This window comes from Delphinapterus leucas, chromosome 12, assembly GCF_059928025.1.
Source record: "Delphinapterus leucas isolate spDelLeu-1000000601 "Yukka" chromosome 12, BTC_Dleu_Yukka2, whole genome shotgun sequence".
NCBI lineage: Eukaryota > Metazoa > Chordata > Mammalia > Artiodactyla > Monodontidae > Delphinapterus > Delphinapterus leucas.
In genome coordinates this window covers 84,927,548-84,955,143 of record NC_143140.1, presented here as the reverse complement: position 1 = coordinate 84,955,143, position 27,596 = coordinate 84,927,548, and the positions used below count along the sequence as shown (strand labels likewise).

General features: G+C 41.1%; 1 protein-coding gene across 1 annotated transcript in view; it reads left to right on the top strand.

The window, feature by feature from the left end:
- Nucleotides 1–27,596, top strand: part of NOX3 (NADPH oxidase 3) — a 60,878-nt gene that overhangs the window by 10,024 nt on the left and 23,258 nt on the right. The window contains exons 5-10 of the mRNA XM_089921682.1: nt 2,446–2,591; nt 5,057–5,238; nt 8,741–8,870; nt 13,970–14,062; nt 15,977–16,230; nt 22,515–22,677. Coding sequence (XP_089777808.1) covers nt 2,446–2,591; nt 5,057–5,238; nt 8,741–8,870; nt 13,970–14,062; nt 15,977–16,230; nt 22,515–22,677 — 968 coding nt within the window. The remainder of the gene's footprint in view (nt 1–2,445; nt 2,592–5,056; nt 5,239–8,740; nt 8,871–13,969; nt 14,063–15,976; nt 16,231–22,514; nt 22,678–27,596) is intronic.

Genomic DNA, 27,596 nt, shown 5'->3' with positions numbered 1-27,596 from the left:
TTAGGAGAAATTCATTTTCAGTAAACTGTAAGGGTATAACAATTATTGATTAGTGAAAAGAAGCAGTATAACTTAAAGGTCAAAAGATGGGGCCCTGGAATCAAGCAAACAGGGTTCTATCCTACCTTTGCCATTAATGGACTACAGGTCTCTTAACTTGTTATATACTGGTCTGTAAAGTGGGAATAAGATTAATACTTGAGGATTACATGAGACCATATGCCTAAAGAATTTATAACAGTGCTTGCGGTATAATAAGTATTCAATATCTGTTAGCTATGAAAAATATTACCTGTTTTTTTCAAAACTTTAAGATACTTACCAGAAAACAGCAATTAAAAATACTGGACAGGGGCTTCCCTGGTGGCGCAGTGGTTGAGAGTCCGCCTGCCGATGCAGGGGACACGGGTTCGTGCCCCGGTCCAGGAGGATCCCACATGCCGCGGAGCGGCTGGGCCCATGAGCCACGGCCGCTGAGCCTGCGCTCCGCAAAGGGAGAGGCACAGCAGTGAGAGGCTCGCGTACCACAAAAAAAAAAAAAAAAATACTGGACAATGTTTATGTTCAATTTAGCAAATAGTTCCTATTTTATATACAGCATATTGCAAGAGTCTGCTGCCGGGTAAGCTTTTCTAGCTTTGTGGACGCTAAGACCAAACAAGGCAGCCCCTTCGTAGACGTGGCCGCATATAGTAACAAATGGAACATAACGAGGAAAGACACCGCCCCTTTGGTGCTAACCTCACCAAACCCGTAAGGAGACAGTCAACAGCACAGACTCAGAAACACTATAATGTGCTTTGCCTTCTTAAGTGAGCTTCAACCAAAAGTATATTTGAACTGATTTCTAACTAAAAGGCTGTAGGAAAATGTGTTAAAACACGTATTAGCAGGGAAAACACTACTCCAACCATGTTGCACACAGATTGACTCCCTGGACCTTTCTCCCTTTCTGTAATCTTATGGTCACTCTGCAGATCATTACTAAGGACAGGCTGGTGCTAAGCATGTGCCAGGTGTTGAGGTTTCAAGATGAACGAGTCTTGAGGCGTCAAAGTCCATCAAGAAACGCAGGTATAAATAAATACTCAGAACCATAGTATCTGGGAAATGTCATCAAGGTATGACATCCGTGCTTGTGGAATCGAAGAATGCTTGAGAAGACAATTTTTGAATTGGGTCTTAAAGCGTGAGGACTGCTTTGCAGCGCAAAAGAGGGAATGGCTCTGTTAAAAGAAACTCAGGTGGCAGAGAGAAGAGGCTAAATAGAAGATGTCATTTCTAAATGTATCTGATACTGGGACCACAGGAATCAAATGCCACCGATATTCACAGAACTTTCTGCTGTTCCTTTTTCCCTCACTCCCCATACCTCCAGCCACAACTTAGAGCCGTGGAGGACCCCAGAATTCACCCACAACTGTAGAGATTTATAGTAGTAGTAGCCTCTGCTGCTTTTCACTGTGGGTGCAGGAAAAAAAGAAAAACATATCAACTGGGAAATTATCTGTACTCTGGGTAATGAATTCTCATTTCACACTTGAATCTGATCCCAATGGCAAGTATCAACTGGCCACCCAGCAGGGCTTCCATTGGTAGGAAAAGACTCAGGATGTCTTTGTCTGGACGTTGTGACTGCTGGCTTCCCCACAGATTTCAGAAGACCGGGAAGAGTAGCATCGGGCACAGACTTCGTAGGCTGGATGATGCTGTGTTCTGAGCTTATTCTCTTCATTTGGAATTTAGACATCACCAATTCCCAGAATTAGAAAGCTGAATTTTCTTCTTAAGAATATACAAAGAGGCTTAGTTCCATAAATACTGGCTTATTTCAGTCCACTAGGAATAACACATGCAAGTATATGTGTGTATGTGTACATGTAGGTATATATATACATGTGCACTAAAATGTATAAAGTAAGAATAAAAAATATAAAGTCTGAAAGAGAACAAGAACACTGTCTCCTCTGGTATCCATAACGTATGTCATATGCATATATATTAGTGTGTATTATGCACAGTATTCTAGACAATGTTTTATTTCTTGGGAAAGAAGGGGGGTGTGTGTGTGTGTGTGTGTGTGTGTGTATCTTCTTATATATATGTATAGGATGGAATACATATATATATATATATATAATTAGCTTGTATGTCATAATATCTATTCCAGGCCCAAAATGATTATATGTTTATAATTAAATTATGGTGAATTGAAATTTAATTTATGTGAATATAATTAAAATGAATGCTGTGAATCATACAATATCTTCAGAAGTATTTGATTCATTCCATTCAAGACACTTGGGAAAGATGCACAAATTACTCTTCCTTAGATATTACAAAAACCAGAACAGAGAAACTTGACCAGATAGGCACTGAGTTTCTGAGTAACTACCAAGGAAGAAATCCACATGGTGCATGTCCCATATCATCCCTGGCCCGTAGCCATCCACATCTTGGCGCATTTGTGTAACCTGGAGTACTACCACTGGAGCCAGTCGCCGGAAGCAGAGGGACTTGTAGCCGCACTTTCCAAACTTGGCAACGCCCCAGATGAGACCTACCTCAACCCCATCCGGACCTTCCACACAGTGAGTTCTCCTTGCATGCCACCTGGCTGCTCATCCCCCAGATTCTTCCTTTTCTGATCCCTTTATCAGGAATACTGTATTTCAAAAGCTTTTAATGAAACAAAAAGCTAGAGAGGTTTTTATGCCAAATGCTAACATCAATTTCACCTTTTAAAAATTATTTTCTTCTGCCATCAATGTTGCTGAGAAGTTATGAACAAGAAGAAAAACCGATGCCACTTAATTAGTTTATAGCAAAAAATAGTAAATACACCTAAACAAGAAATGCAATAACCTGTTAAAACCCTAACATTTAAATTTTTTTAAGTAGCTCATGATTAGATTTTTTTTGGCCTATGTTAGAATCATAAAGAATGTGAAGTGCCATCTAAATTCAGGGGGGAAGAAGTGGATGTCTTCATTTTCAGTTTGCAAATTGTTTTCTGGATCCCTTCTCCTGTGTCATTTTTGGCACACAGGTGACTAGCTAGTTTGGCAAATCTGATGCTGGGCAAAGCAGCTAATTCCAGAATAAGACCCGCATGGCCAGTGACATCATTAATGCTAATTAGCTGTGTGCCCATGTGGGAAACAAAAAAGAATACCCAAAGTGTAGCCACAGAAAGCCATCTGTAAAGATTAAGACATTTCTCTCCTTTAATCCACCCTCTACCTCTCTTTTCCTGATTGATTTAAACTTTTGCCATGTACTACCTACTATATTGGAACATGTATTCAGCATGTTGACGAAGCTCAAAAATCTGTACCGCCCAAGAAGAGCCCTAAAACAATACTCTCCAGAATGGAAATTTCTCCACTACCATCTGGGCCATCCCTTTAAGTGACCTTTTGCCCACGCAGCCTGATTTGAAGAAGCAAAATTCAAAGACTCTTTTTGGGGAAATTCTTCCATGTCATGTCCTCTAATTATCCTAAGATGATTTTGAAAAGCAGGCCACTGATCAAGTAGAGCTACATTTTCTTAGCTGACAACAATTAGAAGCTACAGATGCCCTAAGCTTGTGGGAATGGAATGCCTTTGGTGTGCTCATTTGAGCTGCAGGATTTGTCTGGGCACCTACTGGGGTTAACTCTTTTCCCCACTAGGGCTCTGGAAAATTCATTGCAATACACACCCGAGAATAAATCTCAACATTTTGAAGAGACTATGTAATAAATAGCACTTATTATAAATATTTTTAAAGCAATTTAACAAGATGATTAAGCTACTCCCTATATGGTTATTTTGTAATTTTAGAAGCAATATACTATTTAAGTACTAATTAAGTTCAGGAAACCCTCTAATTTGGGATATTTAGAGAAAGATGGGTATCAGTAACACAGTGTGTACACTACAGAGTATTTCTAAAGAGACACAGTGGAATTGTTTAAGACAAATGATTGCAACTGAAACCAGTCTATAAATATGTTGTGACAAGAGGGAAGCAGGGATTTGCTTTAATAAGCAAAGAAGAATGATTTGTAATTAGCACATCATATGATGTAAATGGATTTCTAAAATGCCTGAGTACACTTGAAAAAAGTCTTAAATGTTTTACACATACCCCTTTCAATTTTATTTCCACTGTTTGCTCTATGAAGAAAAAATAAACAACAGAGAAGTCTCTGTCCAAATTACCTTAAGATCTCAAAGCAGCCCAAATTAATGAGATTTTACTGACAAAAGATATAGTGTGAGTTCACTGAGCTCATTGTTGTCTCAAAGATAGTAAAACAATGTGTGAATACTAATGACTTGGCCAGAATATGGGAAACTCACAATAAAAACAAAATGCTTTGTGATTCACATTCTAAAAAGCTATTTAATCAACCTCTACATTCACAGGGCAGAATTCTGGCCTTTTGGCAGGGTCTATCAGATAAGGAGAGCTGTATCTTTATTGATCACCTGGGATTTACAAAGCCTTATTCCAAGCCTCCTGAGGTAACATGAAAGAAATGCAAGTCATGGTCCTTCCAATTAAAAAGCGAGAGCAAGGAATAACCGCCAGGGGAACAGAGTGTGCAGCTGCTTTATTAGGAATGCCCCTGAGGGACCTCTCCAAAACAGTGTTTATTAATGTTAAGATGCAATTAAGCATGGACATTCTTATTTTAAAAATTAAAAACTTGAAACCCGGCTTTATTTTGCAGTATTGTATCTTAAAATGCATTTTCATATATTGTCCTAATTTCAATTCAACATAATAACTTTGACATGACAATTGATTTATACAGATGGAAAAATAAATGTAGTTAACAAAATGGCATTGGGCAAAATTTGAGCAGAGTGAATTTCCACCCTCAGGTGGAGTAGAGGAGAGGGCAAGGAAGTTCCCTCGTGAAGTGTATGGGGATGCTTTTCAAGGCTAATACGCTTCTGATTAGATCGCTGTGAATTGCTGCCTGCTTGGACTCTCAAATATTGATCCTAAGATGGAAAAACAGGACTGAGACATTAATGTCATGGTGCTTGTTTCTTTTAGAACACAATCACTGAGTTGCTAAGGACAGTCGCGGGTATTACTGGCCTGTTGATCTCTCTGGCTTTGATCTTGATCATGACCTCTTCCACCGAGTTCATCCGGCAGGCGTCCTATGAGTTGTTCTGGTACACACACCATGTTTTTATCATCTTCTTTATCGGTCTGGCTATCCACGGGGCAGGGTGAGTCCTTACGGCGTCTTAGAAAGTCTTTTAGATGGAAAAACATGACATGCAAGACTAATGGACACATAGAACGTATGAAAAAAGCACATTCTCTGTGCCAAACACCTTTTTAATAATACTGAAAATAAGCAATGTAGATGGTGAAGGATTATACTTTTCCTAGCTAACTCTGTTGGAGAGTCTTGACATGTATATAAGAATTTTAATGAATGCTGAGTAACAATAGGCCTCTGTTTCATTCAGAACCTATTTTCACGATCCAATTTATATGGGATTCGTTGGGATATATCTTTTTGACACCCAGAGTTTACTTCTGCTTGACCAAAATCATCCCAGTGTCGGGGAGGGGACAGTGTGTGAGATGGCCAATCTGACCTAGGCTCTGCCACTGGTCTTCAGGGTGACCATGTGCAAGGCTTTCAATTCCCTGAACCTCAGTTTCCCCGTCTGACCTCTAGGAATCCTTTTTCCTCAAACATCCGATAAAATGCTGTGCTGGCATTCAACACCCACCTGATAACTCTTAATTCCTTCATCAGGAAGCTAGAGCAGCAGCATCTGAAGTATAGCACCTTCAAACATAATGTTTTCAATTCTTTAAATATTACCAAAATGGCTCTAGACCAATTAACCAATTGATGTCTGTAAACTAGGTTGTCCCATATTAATTACTTCATAAATTGATGCTCTTTTTTCCCATGTTAAATTTTCAAAGTACATTTATGTATATGCACGACCAATTTGACCTTGAAAACCGTCCTGCCCAATAGAGACGGTGCTGTTATTCCCCATTTCACAAGGAGGAAACAGATGTTCAAAGGGTTAAGTGATTCACTCAAGATCCCAGGACAAATAAATGGCAGTCAGACCCAAGACACCGGTCTTCAGGCAACCAAACCTTTACTCGTAACAAGCCCTGAAGATTGGGTCTCTACTTCCGTGAATAAACCATTCCTCGACACTTGCAAGACCGTGCCTGGTGATATTGCAAAGCCCTGTATGGCTTGCCAGAAGTTCTTCATCTGCTACCCACACTCACATGATACCATGTCCTGCACCTTGTTCTCCCACCACGGCCACTGCTGAGTGCAGGGGGGCCGAGTCTCAGAGGTGGGCTCTGTTTCTGCCCAGACCTGGAAGGGGAAACACACGGCCCAAGAGGCTGGATGGCCAAGCAAGTCACACACCACGCGGTGACTGTGGATCCCATGCGGGGCCCTCTGGGAGCTCTTCTCAATCAGCACCTCCCAGCAAGTCAACTGCGTCCTCCAGTCTCCCTCCCACACTAGAAGCACCCCTCATCTCAGCCCTCCACTTCTTGAAGGGGCTCCGAGCGGCTGCCACTGCCTCTGCCCAGTTAAGAGCTCCCCCATCATCTGTCAGCTTGTCTGACACAGACATTGTAGGAGGAAGAATTGCCCCAGGGGTGTATTTCACCCTAAAAAATTGGCCATCCCTCTGCTAATCTTTAGAAACCTAGTCAGTCAATGTTCATATTGATGCTGCTGCCTGGCTAAGGGCTTTCTAGCCTCTTTTAACTTTAAAATACCCGCAGTTGACTCTTCTGAATGTGCCATCCCTCACCCTGACTTTTTGTATTTGGAGGGTGGGGTGGATGGTATGTAGTCCCCAAGCCTTCCACCCCAAAGACTGTCAGGCCTTTCTTTCTCTGTGGCCTCTTCTGCTGGTGCCAGGGTGTTAACCCCTGTAGTTCATTTGAGAGACTCTTCATAATTCACATGTGTCTAGAAGAACTCTTCACAAAAATGACACGTGCATCGCCCTGATCCTTCCTCCCCGGCATTCACACCCTGGTCCATTGTAGAAGCACAAGAGGATTTCAATGGGCAGTGTTTCATTGGAGATATTTTTTAATATCCAAATAACATTTCATAAGATGAAATTTTTTTTAGTCATTTTAACTTAGTTGGAAGGCTTATTTTGGGATAAGGGCCTCATTTAATCTTCTCAGCGTGAAGTATTCTACAGCTACTGTTTACAGCAAAAAGTAATTTGCAAATTCTGTACAAAAATGCCAAGTAGGATTATTGGAATGTGTTAAAGCCCACTAATCTTCTTATTTTGGGATGGCATAGATGAAGACATAAAAAGTTTAAAAATTTTTAAAAAGATACCTACTGCATTTGAGAAGTGTTCTGAGGTTCCTTTAGGTAAAACAAGAAATGTTGTCTAAGGCCTGAGAACGAAGGTGTTAAAATTGACAGATTCTTTTCCTCTGGCTCCTATTTTTTATTCACCCTTCCTCTGTCTGGGCATCATTTGCTCATGGGAGATTCACAGATAGTTTTGCTCATCTAACTCAGTGGGATGTTATCAAGTTGGATGACTTCCATAAAACAGACTGGGACAAAGGCCAGGATGGTAGTTCTCCAGGCTGTTTCCAAGGGCATTGCTGTGCCCTCCTCCCAGGCCCTATGATGCAAAAGGAGACATGTTACTCCACAGGCTACCCAGGACCTGAGCTGTGTCATGCTAAATTTTCTCTGTGAGGATCATGTTCCTCAAAAATTAATCCATGTATTTTACTCATAAACTGCTAGGAATTGAGCAACACCTGGATTACATGACCTCAGCATCACATGCTTCACAGCCTGTGCACCAGTGGGTAAAGGGAGGAATTTGTACCTAAGCAAATTGTCCAGGGTCAATGGGTACTGCATCTGTAGCAAATATAATATAGCAGGATCAGAACTTCCCTGGCAGTCCAGTGGTTAAGACTCCGTGCTTCCACTATAGGGGGCATGGGTTCGATCCCTGGTCACGGAACTAAGATCCCACATGCTGCATGGCACGGCCAAAAAATGAAAAAAAAAAAAATATATATATATATATAGCAGTACCACAGGACTCTTGATCCAGTGCTCCATTCACGAAGGCCAGCTTCCTTTTTCACTCTCCAATTCAACAATATCGTCTTGAAGGCACATTTCACACTGATCTATTTTTACCCTGTCAAATACTAAGCCTGCTATTGGTCACTGGCGGGAAAAATACCATTATTCAGGGCACTTCTTTTGACTTCTTCACTTGATTACTTCTAGGTGCTTCAGAAACTTCAGAAACAAACCAGGAAGGGTAGAAGTTCAATAAATTTGCAAAATTTCCAAATAGTACAAAGGTAGCCAATTAGCCCAAATCAGCACTCAGGACAAGACATAACCTAATTGAAGTCAACAGTCTACAAAAGGATGTGTTCCCACAATTTCCCTTCATTATGAATTCTCTAATACAGACGCTTTCAATTTAACACAGGATACCACCGAGGGGCACTTCTTTTCTGGTATCTTCAGAGTTACTCGAAGCTTCTTAAATTCCTATTTTTAAAGATGCTCAGGGAAATACACCCCAGCCCAGATTTCAAGACAGTGGAAATGTTATTGCAGAGTCCGTCGTAGACTATGTATCTGTGGCATCCCAACACTGCACAAAATCAGTCTCAAATTTGGCGGTTTTGTTTTGTTTTGTTTTTAATGGCAAGTCGGATTGTTCGAGGGCAAACCGCTGAGAGTCTTCTGCTACACAACGTCACCTTCTGTAGAGAGCACCTCGCTGAGTGGCAGACAGCTGCCCGGTGCCCCGTGCCTCAATTTTCTGGCAAGGAACCTTCGGTAAGAATGAGCCCAGGAGCTTTTAAAAATAGCTGTCGCCACAGTTGAAATAGCTAGAGCTTTTATATGCTTGAAAAAAGAACAGCGCATGTCACCATGAGACAAAGCCAACTCTTTATTAAGTGTGCTAATGGGGAACTCAAGTTATGGATCATTTTACGAGAGGTTGCCTGCCAAAAGCACTTTGTTCATTTTGAAATGTGTCCTTCCACTTACATTTAAATATGGATGGCTGAGAGGGTGGGAATTCAGAGCCCCCCCGCCGCAAGCACAGTCCTGTCTCCAGAGGAGTCAGAAAGCTGTTTGGCTCACCTCCCTCTGCACTCAGCTCCCTACCCCCTGACCAACTGCCCTCTCCACTCTGAGAATTAATAGCATCCCTTACCAAATGAACATTAGGCGACGACCAAATGAGAATCATGCCCTCTTTATAAGCTTGCCTTCTTTCTTTCCACAACTTTAGAGATGGAAAAAATTGAGTTTACACGCATTTACTTCCTGTTCTAATTAAGCTTTTACTACTGAAATAATGAGAATATTAGCCCCAAATAGACTTAACTAGAGTAGACGATAATGTCCACAGGATCTCAAAAGTAAGATTTCCAGGGTATGCTGTAAGCATGACACTTGGTGGCATAGATAAATAGAAATAGTAATTCTCTTTGGTATCCTCACAGGTCTTAGAACAATGCAAACCTTGGGGCAGCTGGGTAATGCATGAAGGAAAGTAAATGAAACCAGCAGATTAAAACGAGGAGGAAACAAGTACCAAAAAATACGTATCATTAAACAATGGGAAGATAGTTTTCAGTATATAAATGGTGAGGATTCGGGAAATTATGTCATCAGCATATGAAGAATATAATGATTGACTTTTTCGAAAATACCTAACTCTATTAAATTAAGTGCTGGATTTTAAGAGTGGAAACAGCTAGGAAGAATGTTTAAAACCGAGAGAAGTACAATGGATGTGTCCATTAGACTGTGGTTCTTTTAATGGCCGGTATAGATTGTCTCTGTCTTAAACCCAAGCATCGGGAGCCACTACCCAGCCTGCATATTAATGAGGAACACGAATGCCTCACTAAAATGTTCAGCTACAGTGTCTCCATAAAAAAATCAATACTCTCCCACACCTCATGAATACAGACTAGAGCCTGCTCCCAGCAGCGTATGCTGACGTTAACTATCATGAAAAGGGGGGAGCGTACCCACCTCTCTGTTCACTCTCCCCTGCTATACTTCCTTGCACACCCAAACTCAGGTTGTCACTCTTTCCCATTATTTTTAATGGATCCTGATTCAAAGCATGTGTGGGCTCTGCAATTACCGCTTGGCTGAGCTGTACGATATTCTCTCTGATGTCTTAGAGACACTGAATCCAAAAGGCATCCCAAGGACAAGTGCCCTCGCTTCACTGCACCACACCTACCCCGTCTTTGCAGGAATCCATCTCTTCCTCTTTGCCTCTCTTAACTCGGTGCATTTTCATGGTGCTTTTCTCAATAGAATATTTATCAGTTCACCTTTAGGGGTGTAGTACTCCCATGGTAGAGCTAAGGATGCTTTGTACATCACTTCATATAAACTGAACTGATCAAAGGAAACAGTTATACTTTGCAATCCCCTTTTCCCCCACTTGTCTCACTCCCCCTCTCTACCCAAACTCACAGACACATGCAAGACTCCAGACTCTATAGAATTCCTCATGCAAAATCCATCCCAAAAGATGCCTTGGTCTTCCTTAGCCAAAGAAGCACCTTATTTCATTTAACTGCAACATTAACAAATAATAATAGTAATAAGACTGGCACTTTTTAAATTACTAGGGAATGATGTCAATGGTATAGGAAAAAGCTTTAACTGAGGTAGAGTCAATTTAGCAAACTTTTGCCGAGTGGTTATTATATTCTTGGCATCACAGTAGACGCAGGATTCAGGGATGTGGTTTCCGCTCCTGGAAATCTTATTGTCTAGAAAAAGAGGCCATTCATAAACACATACATAAAATAAAATCAAAGCCAGCATGTTCTTATTTCTGGTAGGAATGAAAAACCAGGAGTGAAAGTGGAGGAAACAAGTTTCATTACTGCAGCTTTTAAATCAACATGGTTTTATTTCTATCATAAAATACTCACTGTACCATGACTTTTTGAGTATTTTTAGAGAAGAAAAAATAAAGCTAAAAATCCACAGGTCTTTTAACATTAAAGAAACTTAGATACTAAATAGACCTGACCCTTTATTTAATAGATGGAGAAATCGAGGTCCAAGGAGCTTTTATTTCTTACCTATGGTCACAAAGGGCATTCCTAGCAAAATCACATCAAGGAGCCAGAGCTCCTAACTCTGTGGCCATGAGCTTTCACCTCTCTACTCTTCGACATTCATTCTGAATCTCTGGCCTCCTTCCACTCCTCATTTTGTCAGCTCTCTGCTGCTATCTACAGCTCTATGACCCTGACATTGTGTTTATCTCTGTGAGTAGAACTAAAACATATAAGAGCTTGGAGGGAACCCAAATAATAATTTCCTTCAATTCTCCCATTTTATAAAGCAGAAAATTTGAACATAAAAAAACCCAAGATTTTCCTAAAGGCATAGGGTGAGGGATGGTTACCCCAAGACCAGAAGCCAGGTCTTCTGGGACCCAGTCCAAGTTCTACCTTGCCCCTCCCACTCTGGGCCGTGTCTCCTTCTTGTTTTTACTTGCTCTTCCCTATCCTGGTCATCACTGCCGGGATATTTATCTTTGAATATTCATCTCTGGCCATCCTCTCCCTCCATTCCTACCTTCCAGGGGCCCCAGGAGTATCACAGTGTAACTAAACTGGGCTTTCTCCTCCTGGAGCAATTTATATACTAGATAGAGATAGAGCCAAGGACTAATAGCTTACATTCTCCTCCCTGACTAACCGTACAAAGAAAAATAATCCGTTCCATTTTGTCAACATGGAAAAAGCAGAGAGCATGACTGACTTGACACCAACAAAATGAAGTGTATGATGTCGCAAACTTTCTAAAATGGGTGTGGAAGATTACTTGTAAAATTACATAGAAACTATGGGAGTGATTTTGCAAATCTCTCTCTAAGCTCATATAGAAAGAATTGCATCCTTGTTATCATTTCTGTAAATATCCAAGCCAACTCTCAAAATATTTTTTGGTTCATTCGAGCATAAGAGACCTAAGGATTCACTGCTTTGGTCCAACCGCATCCTTCATGTCTACCCCTTCCTGCCTCATCCCTTACTCTGATCATCATCCTTACCTCACCCACAGCATAGGTGGACAGAAGGTTTTATTCTCTCTGCTATTCTGCACACATTGCTGAACCCCACTGAGGCAGAAAAGAATAAGTGGGTCAAATTGCTTTGTGTTGCCTACATAAATCGAGCCTTTGTCAGGCAAACAAGAGGCTCCCAGGGAAAAAGCACAGAAGGTTGATGTAAGTGAGAAAAAGTGCAGTGCAAACAGACCTAGAAATAAACAAAAGAGATTTAGAAGAAACAGGAAAGATAACAAAAGCAAAAATGATGCTGAAGGGCTTGTGACCTGTCAATAGAAAAGACAGAGAAGGATAATAGGGGAGTAATGAACAAGGAAGGTGATGAGTCAGTTGGTGAGGTTTTTAGTGAATATCTGAGTTCAAGAGAAGGGGACACCCTTTCTGTTCCTGAGATAGGATTCTAAGAGTAAGGTCGGTGGATTTAGAATTCCAAGGAGGGAATTCGGGGAAGTTAGGAGAAGGCTTGGGTTCTAGTCCTGGCTCTCTTGGGACCGCCTTCTGTGTCCCTAGGCAACTCATACTCATTCCCAGAACGTTATGTTATTTCTTCTTTAAAAGAAGAACTAGACTAGATATCCAAGAACCCTTATCCTCCTAAAATTCAATGAATTAATGAGTCTCTAATAGTTTGTAAAATACGTACCCTTTCTAATGTCAGCATTGGACAGAAAGAAGCATGATGACATGGGAAGAGCACAGGCTGGGTGGTCAAGACCAGTTCACGTCTTCACTGTGCACCTTGTTTATCACCTTTGTGACCCGGGACAATTTGTTTCATCTTGCTGAGCCTTAGTTTCCTTTTCTGCAAAATAAAGAGAATATCATATGCCTCAGAAGGTTGTTTGATGTCAAATCTTCAAAATTTTTAAGTTGCCATTCCTTGCCTTTTAGGGGAAGCACACACCTAATGCTGTAACCCAACCCATGGTACAAGAGTGGCCTGCTGGTAAACTGACCCTCAGTAAGGCAGATTATACTCATAAAAGGTTAACACAGAATGGGGAAGTTCCCTGTCAAAATTCTCCAGACAAGTGTTGAGGCTTTTGCTCTGATTCTGTAAACCTAGATTTAAAGTGTTGAACACTGGGGACTTCCCTGGCATTCAAGTGGTTAAGACTTCGCTTTCCAATGCAGGGGGTGTGGGTTCGATCCTTGGTCGGGGATCTGTGATCCCACATGCCTCGTGGCCAAAAAAACCAAAACATAAAACAGAAGCAATATTGTAACAAATTCAATAAAGAAAGACTTTTAAAAAAATAAAGTGCTGAGAAACTAAGTTTGTTTTATTCCATATAACATTGGCTGCACGCATGTGTGGGAGTGGGAGTGGGAGGGTGGGTGTGTGAGTTGCTCTAGGCAGATCCCCCAAGTTGTGATGCATTGTTGGCCCCCAAAATTACTATTCGAAACATTTTTTATTGAATTTTCATGTCCTGTTAACTCAGTAATGTAGTTTGTAAGCCTTTGACCTTGGCTGAGTTTGGGAGCATTTATGACCCTATCATATATAACATAAACATCAATCTGCTTTCTATTTCTTTGCAAATGCAGTTATTTCTAATTACATAAAAGCATCATTGATCAAGTAAGCCTAAAAACCAATACAGAAGAGTTTAGTCTCTTAAATAAGCTTGTAGACTTCAAGGAATAATTGAATATTATAGCATTTAATACAAGGAGATATCTTTGTTGTTGATAACTGGCCCAAACTTAAAGGAAAATGTCTAAACTCCGTCGTGTTACATATTGATTGGTTCAAATTGGAAATATTTGGATTCTATTTTCACTTCCTTTTCCTCTCTCTCTGCAGGCTTGGAAATGGGTTTTAGGCCCTGTGGTCTTGTATGCGTGTGAAAGAATACTTCGGTTCTGGCGATTTCAACAAGAAGTAGTCATTACCAAGGTATGCATGCAGGTTTAAGTCTGAAGAAAAACCTGAGTGTAGATGAAAATTTTTTATTAGCCCAAGTTTTTAATTTGCCATTTTTATTGCAGAACCATCTGTAATTTAGAGGCTCATCTTCTGTTCTAATAATTTCTTGTATCCTGTGCATCTTTTAGTGAGACTAATTTTACTGAAGACAGGGAGCAGGGCTCTGACTGGTACACAGAATTCTGATAAAGGTTATGGTACAGCCCTGGAATCATCTGTATTTCTCTTTATTTCGGTGTCTCTCTAGGGGGAAAACGCAGGAGGGCTGAGTATGCTTTACATGGATCATAGGGACTTAGAGTATAATCACTTCCTCCACAGCATAAAAATACGAATGTTGCAAACACGCAAATAATGTTCACATATTTTCAAATACACACACTCTTACTTGGAACCACTCAACAGAAGATGTGGGAACAGTCACCCTCAGGTTCAAAGGGAGAAAGGGCACTGGGGGCGTTCAAAATGGAGAGGAAGGGCCCTGCCCTAAGGAATGAAGGCATGGTGGTAATATTTTCCAATCTTGCCCTCCCTCCTCACCGCTCTCCAGTTTTTACCTCGTGCTGGAGGAAGACCTCAGCAGATAGATCAAGAATACATGCCTAGGAGGACTTCCCTGACGGTCCAGTGGTTAAGACTCCATGCTTCCACTGCAGGGGTTCAATCCCTGGTTGGGGACCAGGATCAGGCATGCTGCACAGTGCAGCCAAAAAATTTTTTAAAAAAGAATAAATGCCAAGGAGACCGAAAGCCTACCCCAAACTCTCCCCCTAGTTGTTTCAATCTCTTAAAAGAAATTCTCTGCTAACCAAACCCATGCAGCTTTGCTAATACAATATTAACAGAATACTCTGTCTCTTTAACTGTCTTCATGAAAGCAGATGCACAGAAATTGCTTCATATTTCTGTTTTAAACTGCTTCCCTGTTGCTGTTTTTAAGTTAAGCACCAAAGGATATGAAGCTGTATCAAGAGCCAGACAGTAAAACTTCTGGAAATCTACTCGAGCTGTTACTAGGGAGACCATTTAACAGCAGAATCAGAACGAGTATCAGTAGGGAGAGGAGAAACTAATGATTAAAATGCTGTGAAATTCTCTTCTGAATGGAAAAATACTGTCACAGTATCTAGACACTAGATTCTGCCCCCTTATACCTCCTGCCACAAAAGAAGACCTGGGGGCCTGGAAACAAGAGGGAAGTCTAAGAAGGGAAATTAGTTCATTGTCTCTGATAAGTAGCAAGTTATAGAGCTCTTTAAAAAGCAATAGCGTTTGCATCACGCTTTCTTACATCTAAAACTCAGAGCCTAGGTAGGAGATTGGACGAGACTTGACTAAAACTAAACCAAATGAATAAAACATTTCAGAGTATGAAGGCTGTTTTTTACTCAGAATGGAGAAATACCAGGGTTAGTTCACAAAGAAGCAGGAAAAGATGCACATCATTGAACATAGTAACAAACTGGACCTATATTTTAAAACACGAAGTTGATTCTGTGGCTATTTTGATAACTTTAAGCATGATTAAGTGCTATGGATGATATGCTAGTTTAGAATTCTCTTGGGCCTGAAATTAACTGTGCTATCGAAATAGTGGCCACTTGGGACAAACAGTCACGTGCTGGACACCACTTTGCCCCTGGATGCAGCTACCCAAATTTCCTACCTAGCACGCTGAAGGAGGTCAATGTCATTCTTGCTGGAGTTGCCATCACTTTCATGTCCGGGTTGGAACGATTCTTGAAAACTCATAATGAATGGTCTATGTCAATCATACCTCAGAAAAGTTGATATAAAAATTTTAAAACCTTTGATGGAATGAAGGCCATTGTCTTAGTATTTAACCTGAGTGAAAGAACCAGCACCTCTCTTGCTGTGATGTAGGTGGTAAGCCATCCATCTGGAGTGCTAGAACTTCACATGAAAAAGCGTGACTTTAAAATGGCACCAGGGCAGTACGTCTTGATCCAGTGCCCATCCATATCCTCGCTAGAGTGGCACCCCTTCACCCTCACCTCCGCTCCCCAGGAGGACTTCTTCAGTGTGCACATCCGGGCAGCAGGAGACTGGACAGAAGCTTTATGCAAGGCCTTTGGGGCAGACGGACAGGCCCTGAAGGAGCCCTGGAGCCTGCCAAGGTGGGAGCCCATTTCTTTTTTATGTGTAAGTTAGAATATTATAAAAAATAAGGTCCTTTAGTGCATCAACATGCTAACAACTTCTGCAATATCTTATTCTGTATGGTAAATTTGAATCCATTTATAAAATTTGAGACTCTCTATTAAAAAAATATAACTCAGCAGATTTCCATTAGGAGCAAGTACATTTCTTTAAAAAACAAATGTTCAAGACAGGTGATGATCCAGGGAGAGGAAACATTTTGCTTTCCCAGGTCCAAAACATCACTTGGCAAATTATAAGCAGCTTATGCTGAGTAAGGCAGCCTGGTGAACTTTTTGCTGTCACGGTCCGAGCTTTTTCAATTATATTTGTAAAGTTTGGTCTTCGTAAAAAGGATGCTTTACAGTCCAAATTAACCTGGCAGCCTCCATACACTGGAGAAAGAGCTAAACGATTAGACTAAAGCTCAGAAAATGACAAAATAATCTGAGAATCAAGAAAGTTAGTGGTGGTGTGCATTGTCAGTCCCACATGTGTGATTGCAAAAAGTATTAATTAACCTCCACTGTGTGCCAGAAATACAAAGATGGCAAAACATTGCCTCCATTCTCTAGGACTTCTGAAATCAACACTGGTGTGCAAACAAATGATTTAATTTTGCTACACGGACGATGGGTAGACCTGAGAAAGTGGAATAACACTGATACCATATGTAGTTTCCTGGAGTTGTCGTAACAAAGTACCATGAAGCAAGGGCCTTAAAACAACAGAAGTGTTATCTCTCACAGTTCTGGAGACTGCAGGTCTGAAATCTCGGTGTCAGCAGGGCCGTGCTCCCTCTGAAAGCTGTAGGAAGGATTCTTCCTTAGCTCCTCCCAGCTCCTGGTGGTTTGCCAGCCATCCTCGGCGTTCCGAGGCTGCGGCTGTGACAGTCCAGTCTCTGCATCTGTCATTACGTGTTGTCCTCCCCTTTTGTGTCTGTGTCTCTGTGTTTCTGTGGTCCCTTCTTGCAAAGACACCAGTCACACTGGATTAAGGGCCCATCTTCCTGGATGACCTCATCTTAACTTGATTACATCTGCAACAATCCTATTTCCAAATAAGGTCACATCGGAAGATAGGATTTCAGCATATCAACTGGACTAAACAATTGAATCCAAAACAACATCCTCTTCAGAAAAGCCTGGGCATGCGACAGAAGTCCCAGTGTCCTTGGCTCCTTTTAGTAAACAATGGCTTAGAATTGATTCCCACTCTTGCTGCAGGATTATACAATAAGCACTCAAAGCCCATGTTTCGGGACCCAGAAAAACAGGGACACACACAAAAATGTTGAGAAAAACTTTGTGAAGGAATTTGATATTTCAAAAGAAGCATCAAGACATCCCCTCTTCTGCCATCCTTGGAGGGTATCAGGAACTGCCAAGCAGGTGACCACAGCTACAAGACTTCAGGTGGTGAACCCAGTAAGGACACACTTAGAATGGAACTTCCTAAGGGCAAGAGGTTGTCCTCCCCTATACGTCCCACGCCTAGAACAGTGTCTGACACGTAGTGGATACAGAGTAAATATTTGATGAGGAATGAATACCTGGACCCAAGATGGACGCTTCAACTCATTTAATTTAACAAATATTTACCGGTGGTAAACTAGGCACCAGAATAAATTTAAGGCACAGAATCTACTCAGCTTATTGTCCCTCCTCTGTCTTCCCATGGGACACTGAACTGTGACTATGTAGCACTGGGCTTGCTTGTGTTGAGTGGGTGGGAAGAGCCACAGTCTTCATTTCAAACACTGGTACTAAAGAGCAGTGTGATGATAAACCAAGTACAAACATCATCTATTCAGACTAGAGCCCCAAGTCACAAGACAACATCTGACTATTCCATTAAGACCTTATCCTTTTTATCGTGGAAAGGAAGCCATGTAACAGAATTCTGAGGTTCAGAGTGTAGTGTGAATGCTTAAAATCAGGAATGAAAGTAAACACACACACACACACGCACATGCATGCACACACACAGGTCCCAGCCCTCCCTTGGCACTGCCAAGGTGGATGCCTTCATCCTATTTGCTAGCCTGGTTTCTGCTCTGAGTGTATACAGTTGTCCGGCCTATCGACCAACCTTCCTCTTCACAAACCAGCTCTCATTTCAGCCAGTCCCCCAACAAGAGCTCGGGAAGTGTTTCTCCGTAGTCGGTATGCTTTCTTTCTTTTTGTTTTGTTGAAGTAGAGTTGATTTACAATGTTGTGTTAGTTTCAGGTGTACAGCAAAGTGATTCCATTTTACATACATACATATATCTATTTCTTTTAGATTCTTTCCCCTTAGAGATTATTACAAAATACTGTGTATAGTTCCCTGTGCTACACAGTAGGTCCTTGTTGGTTATCTATTTTATATACAGTAGTGTGTACATGTCAATCCCAACCTCCTAATTTATCCCTCCCCCACTTTCCCCTTTGGTAACCATATGTATGTTTTCTATGCCTGTGGGTCTATTTGTGTTTTGTATATAAGTTCATTTGTATCTTTTTCTTAGGGTTCCACATAATATCATATGATACTTAGCATGCTTTTATCTCCAGAGTGCATCTTCAGCGCAAGGCCTGACATGATCTGGCCCCCAGACCTCCCTGGGCACCCCTGCTGCACCACCTGCTCCCTCGCTCACTCAGCCACTCTTCCAGCCTCTTGCTTCCCTCCCACACCAAGCACACTCGCCTCAGGGCCTTTGCTGCTGCAGCTCCCTCTCCCTGGCACACTCTTCCCCCGGCCTCTGCTTGGCCGCCCCCTCACTGCCCCCAGGTCTCTGCTCTAATGTCTCCTAATGAGGCCTTCCCTTCCCGTTTCCTGTGATCCAGCAACCCCGACAGACACTCCACACTCGTCGTGGTCACTGTGCCCCGCGCCTTACTTTCTTCCTCTCCACCTGACACACTAAATGCCTGGTTGTTTATTTGTTTACCATTTATCTCCCCACACGAGAATGGGGACTTTATCTCTTTGATTCACTTTGTTGTCCCCAGTGACCAGAACGGGCCCTAACCCTCAGCTGGCACTCAATAAATATTTACCAGGTGAATAAAAATGAGTCGTTGTACACAGTGCAGCTTCCCTTCATTTGTTAACTTCGTTTGACCTCTGCCTCTATATATGTGTAGGCATAAGAAACCCCCCAAAACCTAGAATTTGTTTAAATCTTCAACACATGACAAATCAGAATTTTATTGAACTTCCTTCGATGATTTTACCTCTCAACATTGTTTTAATTTTGGATTAAATGGAACGGTTTAGGGAGAGTACCATAATTTTTCACTGCTTTGCACCCAGAAAGGATTTAATCCAGTCCCAGGAACCTGTGAGACAAGCAGTGACTGAGGACCCCAAGAGGAGATGCAAAGCTTAGTGAAGAGCAGGGAAGCTCTTCCTCTGAACTCAGGAAAAAGGACAATGAAGCTCTTTTAAAAGACTTCGCATTAACAGATACACACTACTGTATATAAAAGAGACAAACAACAAGGACCCACTGTATAGCACAGGGAACTGTATTCAATACCTTACAATAACCTATAATGGAAAAGAATCTGAAAAAGAATAGATATATATGTATGTATCACTGAATCACTTTGCTGTACACCTGAAACAATGTAAATCAACTATACTTCAATAAAAATAAATAAATAAAATAAAAGACCTCACCTTCTGAAGTAAAATGGAGGAATTTCTGAGAGTCTGTGTTAGAGTTTTTAGCGATTTAATCTACTGCCCAGAGCCAAGGGTTCCAGCGTCCGACAGCCTGGGTTCAAAGCCCAATTTTGCATGGGATCTTGGAGGATGTATGTAACACCTGCCTCAGTTTCCTCATCTGTAAAATGAAGATGACAATAATAGTACATAGGTTCTGTTTAGGATTAAATATGACAGTCCATATGAAGCCCTTAGCATAATGCATAGTAAAAAAAAAAGTTAGCTACTATTGTCATTGGCAAAATAAGAAAGGTCATCTACCACAGAGTCGCCAGTGAAAGTGCTGATGACACAGGAGGGACAACGTGGATGAATAAAGTTCATGGGTTCAGAGAGACAAGACGGGAGGTTGATGAGGTGGTGGGTGGTGCTGCTGACAGGAGCAGCAAGGGCCAGGTGATGTGGCTGCTGGAAAGGGGACTCACTTCTAAGCTGCTTTATTAGAAGCTGTATCCACATCAGACAGGAAGTAACTGAGTGAACTTGACAAATGAGAATTTGTGCAAAGGAAGCCAATTCAGCATTGTGAGAGATGGAGATATTTTGGTCCAAAAAAGAACTATTGGGGTGTCATGATAGCTAGATCAACTAGTTTAAGGGTTGAGAGGCAGGAAAGGGAAAACACCTGGTTTGTTTCTCAGGAAGACAAAAGGCATGAGTTGTCAGAAGACAGATCCCAGTGAGACATGAGGAAAACCTGTCTAATACTTAGCCCTCCCTGCCCCTCTATGGAACAAGGGGCCCTACAATTTCACGTGGGAAAGTGATTAGTGATCAGGGATGTGAAAGGAGGGAATCTCTGTATGAACCAGGAGGTAGGACTCAATATTTCCTCCTGCTGCTTCCAGCTTAGGTTCTCAATTTTAATTATGTAGAAATTTGTTTATTATGCACTTCTATGAATTATATGACACAATTCTTCTTTGGGTTTAATTGTTATCGTTTAAAATCAGTGTCAAATAAATCCCAAATACAACTAATTATAAAAACAATTAACAATAAGACACTTTAATCGTGGACCATTTCATATTTATTCTCTTTCTCTCAATTCCCCTTATCTAATTATTTATAAAAGAATCTACCGTGGGCTGAGATACTAACCCTTTCTGATTAATGACCTTTTATTTTTATTCTTCTATTTCCATATATCAATATGTAATAAAGCCTTATTAATTAAGATAACTTGAGGAGAGTTAATTTGAATTGTTAGGAGGTCTGGCATATGGAATATTTTAAAATAAACCCAATTGAACTTTCATGAACACATAGTAAGCCCAAAAGGGGCAACCTCGGGTGCCTTCAACAGACACTCCTTAGGGAATGGTTATGAATAACTTAGAAGCTTCTTAATTAGCATATCTTTGTTCATATGTAAATGTGTGCTTTTGGAATAGTTGAGGTTATTTAATACATTCCGTTGACTGAAATATTTTAAACATTCCCTTTACAATTTATTCAATAAATTGTTATTGAACAGCTCCATGTAAGGTGCTGGGATGCAGTGGTGGGCAAAGGCAGACATGGTCCCTCCCTCTGCAGACCTGAGAGTCTAGTGACCAAACAGACACAAATTAAGTCATGCACACACACACACACACCACCCAAAACAACTATAAAATTACAACTGTGATAAGGACTACAGAGGAGAGATGCGTGGTGTTATAAATTATCTAAGAGGGGATTTAACCTAGTCTAAGAAATCCATGAAGACTTCCCCAGAGAAATGATAATTGGGATGAGACCTAATGGAAGGGTAACTATGAACCAAATAAGAGGATAGGAGAGAACTTGGGGCAGAGCATTCCAAGTGACTAGTTGGATTATCATGTGCAAAGGCCCCTTAGCCAAAGAGGGTCCTGTGTACATTAAGAAACAAAAGAAAAGCCAGTGTGGAGAACTGGCCATGAGAGATGGAGCAGAATCCGGGGTCAGTCCATTTAGGACCAAGTTAAAGACAGTTGCACTTATTCAATGAATATGCATTATCCTTATAAAGAAAAATTTGCTAAGCAAAGACGAAACATCAGTGCAACCCCTGGCCTAATTATCACAGATTTCTGAGTTCGCATAATCTAAAATAATGAGTTTTAGAAATTCCACACAACTGACAAATTATTCCAAAATTATGTTTATTCCAAATGAATGGCTTCCATTAGACTAAAATTATATAAACATATGAAGAGGTGGGAACGGGGAGAATCATATTAGCAAAAGGACAGATAAGCCTTCTAAGCCACCTTGATGATCCTGTTTTTTCCCTCTGAGGGCAGATGGGAAAAAAAAGGAAAAGAAAAGGCATCTTCTACCAATCTTCGTGATGCTTGAAGGCAAAACAAACTCCTAAGAACTGTAAAAAAGAGCTGTGCCATAAGGCCGGCCACCATAGCCCTACACTATGTGTGTCCAAATAGGGCATTCTCAAGCACAGAGCCAACTTCCCTGCACACATTTGCTAACACATCCCATACAAAGCACTCGTTTAGGATGGCTTTGTTTTCAAGAGCGGAGTGTTCTGAATGTCAAACGGCACACTTTGTGATTGCAGGCTGGCGGTGGACGGGCCGTTCGGAGCTGCACTGACAGATGTGTTTCACTATCCAGTGAGCATGTGCATTGCCACGGGAATAGGGGTCACTCCCTTTGCCGCTCTTCTGAAATCTATCTGGTACCAATGCTGTGAGTCACAAACCCAGTGGAAGCTGAGCAAGGTATGGAAAATATCATCAGCTTACCCTTCCATGAATTCAAAGGTTCAACATCCTTCTATCTGTCATCGCCGATTCCTGGGGAGGGTTTTAATTAACTACGAGGGATAAACTCAAGGATCCTTAACTATACGTATGTTCTTAAAAATCTCCATTCAGTATGACATTTATGAGAAGGGTTATGTCTAATCTTGTTAAAGATGACAAGACATAAATTTTATTGCTTCATTGCCATTACAGGACATGTAATTGCTCATGTCAGTAAAATATGGACAGGCTGCAAATGGCTATGTGACTGAGTACTATTAGCAGGCAGCCTTAGACTCGAGCTTGATACTGTGGTTGCAAGTGTACTATTCAATATCTTCATCTCAGGGACTCGGGGTCTTAACTGAGAAGCAAAAATGCCACAGTTGAGATTCATTTGTCTGCTTGCCTGGTGTTGCCATCCAGCTCCAAATCTCCTTTTTGTCATCTCTTGTATGTTCTCTGACTAGCTGCCTCCATGGTTCCCTGGCTCCCTTTGTGCATCCCATGTTTTAACCCTCTTAGGATCAGCAACAGACACTAGAGCAGCAGGAGAAAGGGAGCCATGCTAACACTAAATGGTGTCAACTCAGGAGGGCCAAGGACATCAGGCAAACTTGGTTCTGGTCCTGGTTCTGCCGCTTCTCTGACTGACACTTCGGCTGCAGTTTCGTCGTCTATCCCAGGAAGATGCTTGATTAAGTCAGCATGTCTATGGGACGTTAGTCATATGAGAAGGTCCACTAAAGAGAATTGTGTAGTGAAATGATTTCAGAAATGCTGTCACAGATCCCCCTTTAGAAGATTCACATCTTCTATTAGCCTATTAAATAAATTCTGCAGAAAAGAAACTCATTCAGTTTCATTTCACCCACCCTTCCCAAGCATATTTAGTCATGGAAACTTTCTTTATCTATCATTCTTTAAGAAATGGCACTTTGCAAAGCACTGGGGCAAGGCCAGAAGGGAAGATCTCTACAGGTGGGGCTTTCTCAACCAAGAAATTAGAGTAAAATTAGCTATCATTTCATGAGTTCCCAAGTGACAGGCGCTTGACATATGTTTTTTCATTTTATTTTTATAATCTTCCCAACAACCTTAGAAAGTAGATAGCACAAGCTCTGTTCTCCAAATAAGGACTCTGAAGCTTTAGAGACACTAAAGTCACTTTCCTGAAAATACACTGTTAATGAAAGGCAAAATCAGGGTTCGAACTCAGGTGCATCTGGCTCTCTGGTTTGACATAACCAACACAGGTAGACATGGCTTCCACCTACTGTATTGTAGGAAGACTGTGGGATTCCTGGTCAGAGAATCTACCTCAGCCTGATTCCACCCTCACTAGAAGCATCACCCTGAGTGCATCAGTTCACCTCTCGGAGCTAGGTTTCCTGATAAACACGATGGAGAAATAAGAGTCCATATCCATCAGGGAGTTTTTGTTTGTTTGTTTTGTTTTTGTTTTTGTTTTTGTTTTTGTTTTTGCGGTACGCGGGCCTCTCACCGTTGCGGCCTGTCCCGTTGCGGAGCACAGGCTCCGGACGCGCAGCCTCAGCGGCCATGGCTCACGGGCCCAGCCGCTCCGCGGCACGTGGGATCCTCCCAGACCGGGGCACGAAGCCGCGTCCTCTGCATCGGCAGGCGGACTCTCAACCACTGCGCCACCAGGGAAGCCCCATCAGGGAGTTTTAATACCAAATAAATAATGTAGAAACATTACTGTATAAATGTGTATAAGATTATATTAAATGTGTATAAGATTATAATTAAATTAATTATATCTGCCAAAGATATAAATTACTAGTACTAATACTAATAGCCTAGATTAATCAATCATTGACTACCTAGAAGGCAGGGAGTTAGGCATTTTACACATACTATCTCACATCATCTTACACATACTATCTCGCATCATCTTTACTTACCACTTTCCCATTTTACAGATGAGAAAACTGAAGCTGGATCACAAAGCTAATAGGAATGATAGAATCATATCATTGAATTGTTATAATACCTCTTTCAGATAAGTAGTATCCTCAGATTACCAGTGAGGAAACAGAAGCACAGAGAGCTAGTAAATATCAGAATGAGAGTTTGAACCCGGGTTCTTCTTAAGCTAAATCCCATCTTCTTTCCTTTATACCACAATAAGATTAACCAAGTGTTTTATTCTGTTCGGGCTGCTATAGCAAAATACCATAGATGGGGTGGTATACCATACATACAACAGAAATGTATTTCTCCTACAGTTCTGGAGGCTGGGAAGTCCAAGATCAATGCACCAGCATCAGACTTGGTGTCTGATGACAGCCCACTTCCTGGTTTATGGACGGTCATCTTCTAGCTCTAACTTTCCACTGCAAAAGAGGGCAAGTTTTTGGACACTGATGGGCACTAATCCAATTCAAGAGGGCTCCACCCTTATGACCTAATCACCTCTGAAACTCCCCACCTCCAAATACCATCACACTGGGGATTAGATTTCAACATATGAATTTGGGGCAGGGGGCACAAACGTTCAGTCTAGGGCACAAAGCAAGCAAAACAGACACTGTTTCATACATTTGGACTCCACTGCAAAGCTTTGTTATGGTTTATGTTGATTTCCCCATCTCTGTAAGCTCTTTCCTCTTGCTGTCTACCAAGTCAGACCCACTTATAGCAGCAGCTCATTGCTTCATGGTTCTCACTGTACAAAAGGTCACATTATGCTTCACATGGAGATGGTGATGGAATTGTGTGCCTCACTTTCATTCACTTATTCACTCAATGACTATTTATGCAGCACCTACTATGTGCCAAGCCCCACTCGTACTGACTGAAAAGCCTATCACCCTCCTCTCACCAGACTCACAATACCTGACCCTTCTCTCAACATCCATTACCCCTGTGCTGTTCTCCTTTTATATCATTTATCCTTCTTTTTTATTTTAACGTTCACAAAGTACTTTATTTCCCTTAACAGATTCTGAGCTCCTTAAGCGTGGCTTTTCTCGATATCTCCATTATTAGAGAGATATATATTTATATATACACACACACTATAAAGTTTGAATAAATCAATGAGTGAATAAATGTCCCCTTAGCCAAAAGAATTAACAAATGGCTTCTGCACAATTTTCTGTAAAATTCTAGGTTACTAAGATTAATTTTCTTTTATTTAAACAAAAGACTATTCGTTCAGCAACTTTATAATTAAAATAATACATTCCAATTATTTTATCACAAATAGGAAAATTCTCTAAGAATCCACAAAATCTTAAAGTCCATATTGGAACCTACAGAATATTAATACCACCTTCTCTCTCACCATTTCATTGTTATTCCTGGGCTGTTTATGGGCTTTCTCAAAGCTGTTTCAGTGGGAGGGCTAAGGATTTACCACAAAAGTATAAAACAGGGGCTTTGATCTCTAGTCCGAAAAACAGAAATCATAGAATTGGAAATAAAACACAATGTTTTAATGACTTATAAAAATTGGGGGTAATACTGAGACAACCCTCAACTGAAAATAAAGGCAGGAGTTATAGTATATGGGAGAAAAGAAGCTAAAAGCATGGAATCACAAAATTGAAGGGGCTTGACCTTCCAGTTTTGCATAGGACAGTACTTACAGTGGGAAGTGATTTGTCCAAAGTCCCTATCTGGCTAGCCACTGAGTCAGGACAGGAGCCTGTGTTTCTGGTTTCAAAGCTCTTTTATGAAAGAAGTGAGGTTTCACGCTACAGAAAGTTCAGGCTGAAAATCACACTTGACATCCACTTCCTCAGAATCTGCATGCTTGAGAAAAAGCTTAGGAATTTCTGTTTTAAAGCAATTCTGTGTTTATTTGAGTACAGCTAACATTAGGCTTATGTAACTAATATTTGTCAGGGCCGCCCACATGCTTTTGAGATATAAATACTACTCCTTCCACTAAACTGTCAGCATCTCTGTAATTTTTTAAGTGGGGGAGAGCAAAGCAGTACATTCTTATCTAACAGCATCTTCACAATTATAGATCTGGGCTATAGTTTTCAGAGTGTTCTTTTCTGCAACAAGGAAAGGGGAAAAAACAGCATAGAGGTTCAGAGCTGGAATTATAAGTTTAAATAGTTAACTGCAATTGGTTCAGATTTTCTCCCTCCTGTGTAAAAGTTGGCATAAAGGCAGTCGTTTTTACGAACAAGGCTTATATTGCAAGTCTAGAGTAAAAAATTTGCACCAAAGTTTTCTTAGTTGTGACCATTGCAAACTACATCTCTTCCTCCTTCTCCTCTGCCACATTATTCTAGAACATTTCTAAGTAAAATGCAAAAGGATATCCAATAGGGCTCCTGCATCTTCTTTGGGGTCATATGTAGCACTTTCTGTTTGAAGCTAGCGTTTTTCAAATTTTTTCTAGCTATGTGTTATTACTAAAGATAGTGGTGAGGAGCGGCAGAGGAAGAGAGAGAAGTGGTTAGGAGGACACTTCCCAAGAAGGCAAAATAACAATAAATATAATGATGCCCTGCTGTGAAGAAAATGGGAAAAAGTTGTAATATATTAAAGGGATATTTCCAACCCAAGAGTAAGAGCCACACTTCACTTAGTTGGAGGCAAATGAGAACACAGTGCTCTTTTGGGATGAAGGAAGGGGGTGTGAGCGGCTGGGACATCCCTGTGATACAGTATGGAGGAAGCCGAGGGTTAAAATGCCCCTTGGGGATGAATGTCCCCCCAGCTCCTGCCTAACGGAGATGATTAATTCTACATCACACTCAATTTGTGAAAAGAGCTCTTGAAAAAAGTTAGGACAGTTTGCTTGTGCAAACTGTCAAAATGATGAATGGAAAAAGGTGTGTACAAACCAGGGGTGGGGAGGGGGCAGATTGCTGACATAAATGTATTGGCCTCCACATTTTAGTTCCCTA